The following is a 10,792-nucleotide window of genomic DNA, read 5'->3' as shown; positions in this document are numbered from 1 at the left end:
TAATCCATTGCGTGCAGTAAAGGGTCCTTCGGGTTGAGTTTGAACCAGGTTGCGAACCACAGCCATATAGTCGTCTGTAGTGGCTGCGTGTTTAATTTCCTCCCATATAGCAAGTTGTGGCACAAACAAATTGTGTAGTGTAGGACTGGCCGATCGACGAGAAAGTGCATCCGCAGCAGAGTTTTCACGTCCTGGCCGATACTGAATCTCATAGTCATACCCCAATAATTTAGCAACCCATTTCTGCTGTTCTGGCGTAGTGATTCGTTGTTCCAGAAGATATTTGAGACTGCGCTGATCAGTTTGAATGATGAAATGTTGTCCTAGCAAGTATGGGCGCCACATGCGAATGGCTTCCACTACTGCGAGCATTTCCTTTGCATAAGTAGACCATGAACATTTTGATACACCGAGAGCTCGACTCATAAAAGCAATAGGCTTGCCTTGTTGTTGCAAAACTGCCCCAATTCCATTACCTGAAGCATCAGTCTCCACCATGAAAGTATCATTAAAATTGGGCATGGCTAAGATAGGCATTGTTGTCATGGCCTTCTTAAGTGTCTGAAAAGCTTCTTCTGCCTCTGCATTCCAGCTAAATTGCCCCTTTTTGAGAAGATTTGTAAGAGCCCGAGCAATTAGACCGTAATTCCGAACAAACTTGCGGTAATAACTTGTCAACCCCAAAAATCCACGCAGCTCAGAAACATTAGCAGGTTGTGGCCACGCCACCATGGCCTCAATTTTGTTGTTATCGACCTTCACCCCTTGATGAGAAACGATATGACCCAAATATTCCAGCTCTTGCTTACCGAAAGCACATTTACTAGCCTTGAGATAAAACTGTTGTTGCCTTAAAATGTCCAAGGTTTGAGTGACATGATGTAAATGCATTTCCCAAGTAGGGCTATAAATCAAGATGTCATCAAAAAATACCAATATGAATTTTCGTAAATGGGGCCGAAAAATTGCATTCATGATAGCTTGGAATGTAGATGGTGCGTTACTCAAACCAAATGGCATAACAAGATATTCATAATGACCGTTGTGTGTACGAAAAGCAGTCTTATGAATATCTGAAGGTTGCACTCGTACCTGATGGTAGCCGACTCGTAAATCTAGCTTGGTGAAATACGTTGCCCTATGCAGTTCATCCAACATATCTTCCACTGTAGGGATTGGAAACCGATCTTTGATAGTGACTGCATTAAGAGATCGATAGTCGGTGCAAAAACGCCAACTACCATCTTTTTTTTTAACTAGCAACACCGGAGAGGAGAAAGGACTGGTGCTAGGTCTGATGAGTCCAGAATTCAGCATTTCCTGGACTTGTTTTTCAATCTCTGCCTTCTGGAAATAAGCATAACGATAGGGTCGAACATTGACTGGCTCAATTCCTTCCTTGAGAGAAATAGTGTGATCAATCTCACGTTTGGGTGGTAACTGTGCGGGTTCATCGAAGATTTCTGGATATTTAGCTAAGACCTGACACATACCCGGTGACTGAATTTCTTCTTTGTCCTGCATGGTGGACTGTGGACAAATTGCAAATACCGAATGTCCTTGACGAAATTCTTTGGAAATCTCCTTCAGGGAAGCGGCTTGAATAGGCTGATCACCACACCCTTGCAGTTGTCTGGTCATGTTCTTCCAATCGAATTTCATGGTGAGAGTCCGCCAATTACATATGACAGTCCCTAACATTTCCAACCATTGGATACCCAGAACAATGTCCAAATCTGCCAGGGGAAGTGAATAAAGGGTAAGGGAAAAAGGAATTTCCTGAAGAAGAACCTGCACCTTCTCGAATTTCCCTTGACACTATAACCGTGTCCCATTAGCTACCCGAACCGTAAATGTCTATGTTGGAACTATTGGAAGCCGTAGCCGATCAGCCATGCGAGTGCTTATAAAATTGTGGGTCGAACCACTGTCAATTAGCACCACTGCATTGACGACCCCCACTTTGGCATCTACACGCATGGTTCTAGGTGCAGACCATCCAGTTAAAGCATGCAGAGTAATCTCAGGTTCATCATTCTCCCTTGTCACCTCTTCTGCGTCTGCTTCTTCAGTGACTTCTTCATACGTGATTTCTTTGAAATCGGTTGGACCTTCCAGAAGCAAGAGTTGCATTCCTTGGCATTTATGGCCGGCAGTGAATCTCTCATTACAATTAAAGCAGAGTCCTTGGGCTCTACGTTTCTGCATCTCTTCCCATGGTAATTTACGAAAGGGTGCATTTGGTGCTGCACGTGTCGTTGTTGGTAGCGGCAGTGGCGTTCGATTGACTTGAGTTGGTCGTAGGAATTGGCGATGTCTTTTCATCTATTCATCCTTCATGCGGGCTAGGTTGATAGCTTCCTTCAGTGACTGTGGTTTGAACATACGAATCCCCTCTACAATTTCCGGTTTAAGTCCTCCCATAAACGTCCCAACCAAAGCTTTTTGGGTCCATCCACGAACTCTATTCCCCAACTTCTCAAACTCACTCTGATAATCACATAAAGATCCCACCTGCTTTATACGTGATAAAGCTTCATCGAAATCCTCACAGTCAGTAGGCCGAATCTCGCCCATAATTCCTCTTCAAAAGCCTCCCATGTCATCGTTCGTCTTTCCTCTCTATATGTCCGACGAACCCACTGCCACCACTGATTTGCTTCTCCTTCCAGATGGAAAGAAGCCAGTGATATCTTTTGGTTGGTTGGAGTATTTTGAAACTCAAAGAACTGGTCTACACGATTAAACCATTCTGTCGGATCTTGTCCAGCAAATCGTGGAAATTCCAGCTTGGCCATTTTAGAAGAAAAAACTTGTTTGTTTCCTTTGTTCTCCTCATGCATTGGACGAGAATTGTCCTCTCGGTTTGTGTTGTTATGGCTTGATTCTCCCTTGTTTGATAACAGCGCCTTGCTGGATATCAACGCCTCTGACAGTTTATTGATCGTTTCTTCTAGCTGATGCATTTTTCCCGTCATGCTCATCTCCATTCTCTGTACTCCTTCTTGCACTTCACTGAGCCCCGCCTCCAGTATTTCAATTCGTTCTTTGTTAGTCGTCATTTAAACCGGCTCTGATACCAATTGATATGGTCCCAATCAAGAGCTAATTGTATAGCAGGATTCACACTGGTTCTCTTCGGGTGAGAACGTACCACAAGATAAACTTTGATAGAAAAATATTGTATTTCTTCCTTTCTTTCCAGCCTTCTTATAAGGATCCGTTAGAATGGTTACAATATTTACTGCAACATTAAAACAGAATAAATGCTGAATTGAAACTAATTAATATTTCGGATATGCAACCGAAATATAATGACCCGTTATAACGGTTACACTATTTTAAATTATTGCAAATTAAAACAGAATTAAATACTGAATGAAAACTGAATAAAAACTGATGCTTAGTCATGGCCTTCATAATTGTCTGACGTGGTGAAGACTTCACGCCTTAAGTTGCTGTCATTAATCCTGCATGACTCCTCCTAGTCTTGTGCTTGCCTTTCACTGCACTTCACTATACTTGGGGTTCGGTTTTGTTGCTCTTTCAGATCTACGTGGTGGCTTATCAGAGTGGCGCTGGGGTAGACAATGGTTATTCTTTCTTTGCATTTTCCTTGTCCTTTGTTTCTACCCTCCCTCATGTTTGTTCTTATTTTCTCTGTTTTGCTTATTTTTCTCCTCTCTCTCTCTCTCTTTCTCTCTCTCATTTATTCTCCCCTGTTTTCCTTTCCCTTCTATCCATCTTCATCTTTCTTTTTCTCTATTCTCTCTCTGTTCTTTTTCCTTGTTTTTTGCCCCCTCTCTCAATTCTTTTCGTCGCCCTTCTATTTATAGGCAGGAGGAGAGTGAGTCTCCCCTGCCTTGTCCCATCATGGCATAGGGGAGAACGGGGATACCTTACCCTTATAGGGTAAGGTGACCGGCCATTTGCAAGGCATGGTCCTCCTGGTCTCTTTGTCATGGTTGTTAGCCAAGCAAGGCTATAGGTTGTGTCAGTGAAAGGTCAAGTCGAGCGAGAGAAAAAGAGAGCGGGAAAAAAAGATTGTTTAAAGAACAACTTCTCCTTCCTCTATTGCACGTCCAGGGGAGGGAGAAGAATAATAATGTCGTTTAAAACGATATTATTTGTGTTACTTATTTGTTTTTTGAAAAAAAAAAAAAGAAATGAATTTGATAATAATAAAAAATTGGGTTATGGAAACTATTATTTCATTATATTTTACTAAAAAAAGTTTAATTTGTGTTGCTTTAAAAATGTTTTTTTTTTAAATATTAAATTAAATTTTTTTAAGTTATAGATAAACCCATTAGGTTGACTAAATCACCCACAACGGGTTATATATTTACTCAGCGGTCCAATAATGCACAGAAAGTAAGAAACAACCATTTTTTGAGCATAATATGGGCAAAAGATTCCCCACTTCCAAAAAAAAATGCTATAAAGATTTATAAAAGATTCCCCCACTTTCAAAGATATGCTATAAAGACTAGTGTAAGACAGTTTTTGAACTTTAATAATATTATTCTGTATTTATTCGTACTGATGCCTCGGCTTTATTAATCTTTCTCTGCTTGATGATGCAAAAAAATCGACATAATGGAAACAGAAGATGCTGAACATGAACAAAGACTTAACCATAACTTTTAAGGACGCATTTTTACCTCCCAATGTTGAGATTCCGTGAGTCCAATCATTTATGTTATTATTTTTAAGATAACATAAAAAATTAATTAAACCTATAAATTTAATATTAAATAAGATAAAAATAATTTTATATAAGTTTCATACTAAAAAAATATTCATTTAAAAATATGTTAAATAATAATAATATAAAATTATTATTAAAATATCACCTAACAACATAAATTTTTAATTAAGTTAATTTATAACAATTTTTTTTATATAGTAGCCCTGTGTAGGTATAAGAAATTGGACAAATTAGACGGTCATTAAATTTTGTACTTGTAGCACGTTACTTATCTTCTTTCCTTTTATTATATGTAATTAAAGACTTATTTCATTTTTTTTTCTAGTTTATCATAGCTTAATGTCACTGGCTATTCAATAATATATTTTGATTATTATAAAAAATAATCAGTTAACCACATGTATAATAAAAAAACCATGCCCAATAATTTTTTTTGGATGAATAAGGTAGAATAGGAAATTAAAGAAGGGCTTTTTCTTTGCTTTCGTTGAGAGCCTCCAATAATAGTTTTTATTTGATTTTCTTTAATAAATATCTAGACATTAATCTCACATCAATTTTAGTTTTGCTTTAATTTGGAGAAGCGAAGATTTTATTACTAGTGTTAACGGGCACAAACAGTAGAAATTCCTAATATGTTGTATCAAAACAATTAGCAATTTAGCAGAGCTGTTAGCTGGGCATAGAAAAAGATAGAAAACCGTGTCAAGTCGTTCATTTAATAAGGTATATACTAAGGAAAAGATGGTGTTTATCAAAAATTTGAACAAACAGCACATTCAAAAGGTGACTCCGCTAGAAAATTTTGGAATTGGTAAAATCAAGAGGCAACTTACTTTTTGAATTTTTATGATTTTGTTCAAATTAATAGGCAACCTAACTTGTGAATTCTTTGAAATTGGTTTAATCAACATACAAAAGATATTTTTTATAAAGCAGCTTGCCCGAAATAATTCTTAACTTGTTATTTTATAGAGCGATTAATTATTTCAAAATACTTTTTGACATTTTAAGAGAGATAAGTGATTATGAAATTTTTGGTGCCCTTTATGCTCCCTAATGTTTTCTCTGTTTTTTTTTTTTTTTTTTGTCGGGCTTTTCCTCGGTGCTTAAAGCAACTATAACCTTTTACGTATATATTTAGATATCATAGCATTCAAACTTGAGATTTCATTAAAAAAAATTATCAATGTTTAATTCTTAAAATACTGAGAAGTGATTAAAGGATTGGGGATATAAAAGCAGCTATAAGTAATTATTAATTACTGGTCTAATCTTATAGGGATATATAGCCTATAACCTCTTACTATTACTATTATTAATTACTGGTCTAATTTCAATTCCCGACTACGTATTTTTTTTTAATGATTATTTCTAACTACATAAAACAATTCATAAAAATAACCAAAATAATTAAAATTGATTAAATTTTCTGAACATAAATATTTTTTGAATTTTATATTTTTATTTGAAATATATAAAAATAGAGGGTCAAAAGTCAAATTCAAGAACCATCATTGAAAAATATTTTATATGTAAAAATATTTTTAAATCAAATATTAAAAAATATTTTATATAATATATTTTACTGGAAATTAACATGTTAAACAAAATATTTTACGCTAAACAAAAGCACCCTAAGTATATTAAACAACTCTTCTTCCACCCTTATCTGTACTGGTTTTTTGAAATTAAAATTAATGAAGAAATAATTGTGATAATTACCAGAATAAATTCTCATCGTTTAATTAAGAAATAAGAACATAACAGTTTTTAGCTTTAAAATTAGAGGTTTTTCTTTGAAAAGACAGTCCAGAAGATTTAAAAAAAAAAGGTCTTTTCTTCATGACCTAAATACACATAAATGGGCTGAAAAAATATATTTATGGGCAGATAATTAATTTATAATAAATCCAAATTATAGTACATAATAAGTTGACAAAAAAACAAACTCAAGCCTATAACCCCGGAGCCAGAACCCAAGCCTGATGCGAACTCACACACAAGGGTTGAAGTCACACTCAAAATTCTACTATATAAACTACAAAGTGTGTAGATAATTTAAACAGTATTACAGACCAATGATAGTATACACATAGTATAAACAAATTAACAACATTACAGAACAATCACATTATACACATAGGGAAAGCGAAATAACTTAGATATTATGCAACAAAGGGAGGGACCCTTGTCTTCACTTACCAATCAATATGAATCCCTTGGATTTTCAAGGAGGTGAAGAAATGCTTCTTTATTCACGGACTTGATTCCTTAATCTTCAACCTTCCTCCAGATCCCTGACTTGTCAACCGGACATGGGAAATTTTTCAAATTGAAACAATTGCTAACCTCAACATAACGTATTGACTGCATGGTCTTCTGTAAGTCAGTCCAGTCTTCATCCAAGAATGGCAAGAACTTCAAACACAAACCCTCAAGGTAGTTCCAAGAGAAGGCACTCTCTTCCTCGGAATGAGCACTTGGATTGATGCTTTTGAGAGCTGATCCATTCTCAAGGCAGAGATATTGCAGAACAGAAAGCTTCGTTGGATTAATCCATTTAGGCAAACTTTTGTGAGGGTAGCGCCTAAGATACAATTCCTTGAGGTTTGGAGGAGGGTGTAGTCGATCTAGCATCTCTAGGATAGTTCTATCTTTACAATCTTCAGTGTTGATGGCTAGAACCCTAAGTTTCACAAGCTTGGATAAGATCTCCCCTTCACTTTCAGTGATTTCGCTCTCATTGCTGAGGTTCATTCGAAGAACTCTTAGTTGGACCAGTTGTTTTAGCTCTAGGAGATGACAACTTTGTGGTGTGGCTTGACGTACCACCCTGAAACCTGATAGTTCTTGAAGTTGAGAGAGGTTTCCAATTCCTTGGGGTAGGTATTGGAGACCACAAGATCCACAGTCCAGGACTATGAGATTCTTCAAATATGAGATTGATGGATGCAGTTTAGTTAAATCACTGCATTCGGCTAATATCAAAAGATGGAGATTACGAAGTTTCCGGATTGAAGATGGCATTTCTTTAAGGCCTACAGCTCCACTGAGATTTAGATATGCTAGGCGTTGGAGCGAAAAAATCCAGCTCAAGAGCTTCTCCATGGAAGTGCTATCTAACCTAATTCGAGAGAGATCCAATACCCTGAGAGAGTCAAGTGACACCATTTGGTTCTTACTGAAAGGAAATTGACGTTGACTGCTGGCCATTAATAGCAATGCCCTGAGCTTTGAACAATGCTTTAATGTTGCTGTGCTCATTTCACTCGTCAGGCCCAGCCATCGTGAATCAGGTGACAATTTCTGCTTGCCTGCTTCAAAGCTACACAACATCTCATCTTCAGCAAACATTGTTGTTAAATCACGAACCAAATCATGCATCTTACAGCTGTAGACTCTTCCATCATAGCCACGCCTCTTCACAACTTCTACAAGGCATCTTCTGACTAGATCTGTCAAATATTCATATCCCAAGTCCTCTGCGGTTTTTGAGTGCTCTGTTCTCTGGATGAAGCCCTCTCCAACCCACCAATGCACTAATTGCTCAGCTTGAATCACGAAATCTTCAGGATAAATTGAGAAGCATAGAAGAAATTGCTTCAGATGTGTAGGGAGTGCATCATAGCTCAATTGCAGAGAAGTCTTAACTGAGCTATTTTGCTTCCTGGTAGTCAATTCATGGAAGTGATCAAGAATGTCTTTCCACTTGCCAAGGTTGTGAACTTCTGTTGCAAGAGAAGCTGCTATTGTCTTAATTGCAAGAGGGAGCCCCCCACATTTCCCCACAATTTCCTTGCCTACTTTTTCAAATTGGCTATTAGAACATTTTCCCTTGGTTTCCTGGAAGGCAAAGTTGCAGAACAATGACCAGCTGTCCTTCTCATCAAGAACTTTTGGGTGGTGAATGCGTGAACTTTCAACTCCCATATGGGTTGCCACATCTTCATTTCTTGTTGTAATCATGACACAACTTCTCTTTTCTGTTTTTTGAATAGCAGAACATAGCTTACCCCACCAATCTTGATTGAAGCTCCAAACATCATCCATGACAATGAGGCAACTCTGACCTTGAAGTGATTGGTTGATAACATGCAACATTTGGCCTAGATCAGACAACGGGGAGGGATTCTCTCCTAACTGCACCAATATGCTCTTGATTATCCTTTCATCACTGAAATCCTGAGAAACGGACACCCAGATTTTTTTATCAAAGCAGCCAGCGACCGCCCTCTCTTCAAAAAACTTTTGTGCAATGGTGGTTTTACCTAAGCCCCCCATTCCCACAATGCCAATTCTTTGGAGTACTCCACTTGCACTAAAAGTCCATCGTTTTAGCTTTTCTATGTCTTCTTCCAGTCCAATAACCTCAGATGGCTCAAAATCCTGAGAGGTAAATACCTTAGCTCGGTAAGTGTTGTCTCCCAATGATAGAAGATGTTGTGGAGTTAAATATGCGCTCAAGTCACTCCCCATCTTGCCCATGCGTGAATTCAAGTCCATCAATTGCCTCCCCATTCGACACCTGAAGAAAAATTCATCAGGTGTGTATTTGGAGCAGGACCCATCTTTCTGATAATCATATCTAAGAACGCAATCTGTCAATATGTCATCTGCTTCGTAAACCAGATCTCTCAGCTTGATCAAGCTCGTCTTGAGAGTTTCCTTCTTCATTTTGAGGTTATTTGTGTCAGCAAGAAAGGCTTTGACGAGGTCGAGTTGTGTCTTCAAAGCTTGAAATTGATTTTTGAAGTCAAGTGCAAATTGAGCTTGATTCATGAGAGCGCTAAACACTTGCTCTCCCAGTTTTTCAATAAGAACAGTTTCCACCGCCATTTGCCTGTTCTGATGATATGAGAGAGATTCACAAGTCTGACTTGAATAATCAGAAAATGTATTAAATTCCCTGCAATTAGATAATCCCACAAGGCTAGAAATTAGAGGAAGCAGAGAACAAACTCCCAAAAGTATTGATCCATGCAAAATAGCAACACAAGCGAAGTAGCAGAGAATCCTAATAGGATCATATGTCAAAGTCTAAGCCTCTACCCATTGCTCGGAGATAAGCATTTATGATGTCTTGCTATTATTCCGTATATGATTATGGTTTTCGATGATTTTATGTAAAGAAACGCTTTTGCTAATTTTGAGCAGAAGAGTTTGAATTCAACAATGGCTAAACCATTGCCAAAATGAAGTGAATATAATATTGTATTATTTTATCCTCTCATTAATTAATTTTCAGCGTGATGATTAATTTGGTACTTGTTTATGCAAGTGTTTTCCTTCCTCTAAAACCTTATAATGATAAAAATAGAAGATTTATAAAGCAAAGATAAATCATCTGTGACAATATTAGCTAACATCTTCCAGAACTCATCCAATTATTTTCTAAATAATTTAAGAACATAATAAATATATAGAAGATTACTTACCAAAGTGTGGTAAAACAGATGCTTCCAAGTGAGAGACTCTGGGTTTATGAAACGAAAAGTTTCTGATGATAGATAGATTTGTTAGATGTGGCTTGAATAATTGCAAACAGGAGAATAGAAGTGAAAGAAAGGAGACAAAAGAAGCTAATGGGATATCAGAAAAATGAACGAGGGAACAGCTGGTTTCTGTATACTTGTAGAAGTTGTGTAGGAATGCAGGTGATTCAATTATAGGGCCAATTAATTAATGTTGCTAATTTATAGAAGTGATTGGTGTGAATTAAAGAACAAGTACGAGTTCCAACCAAAGGTAAGGAAAGGAAAGCACCAAAAAAATATAGCACCGTTCTTTTTTATGCAATAAAATTTTTATAAATATAATAATTTTATAATTTTTTTTTTAAAATATTTTTACTCTAAATTTTATTTTTACTCTAAATTCATTATTTTTACTCTAAATTCATTAATTTAATATTATATAAATATTTTTTAAAAATTAAATCTTTATTAATAATAAATATATATTTATATGAATATAATAATGTTATGTATAATTAACAAATTAATTACATGGCATATTAAACTAACAAGGACCACTAAAACTCCTTCATTAAAAATAAAATAAAATAAAAACAACTAAAAG

General features: G+C 36.5%; 1 protein-coding gene across 1 annotated transcript; it reads right to left on the bottom strand.

The window, feature by feature from the left end:
• Positions 1-6,720: 6,720 nt before the first annotated feature.
• On the bottom strand, positions 6,721-10,407 carry LOC118035952 (disease resistance RPP13-like protein 4). Its single transcript, XM_035041626.2, has 2 exons — positions 10,150-10,407; positions 6,721-9,620 (listed from the first exon to the last, which is right to left on the bottom strand). The coding sequence occupies exon 2, from the start codon at positions 9,548-9,550 to the stop codon at positions 6,986-6,988; it is 2,565 nt and encodes an 854-aa protein (XP_034897517.1). The 5' UTR covers positions 9,551-9,620; positions 10,150-10,407; the 3' UTR covers positions 6,721-6,985.
• Between the last annotated feature and the right edge of the window lie 385 nt (positions 10,408-10,792).

Source organism: Populus alba, chromosome 16 (assembly GCF_005239225.2).
Source record: "Populus alba chromosome 16, ASM523922v2, whole genome shotgun sequence".
Taxonomy (NCBI): Eukaryota; Viridiplantae; Streptophyta; class Magnoliopsida; order Malpighiales; family Salicaceae; genus Populus; species Populus alba.
The sequence above is the reverse complement of the archived record's forward strand: the minus strand, read 5'-3'. Positions and strand labels throughout refer to the sequence as shown.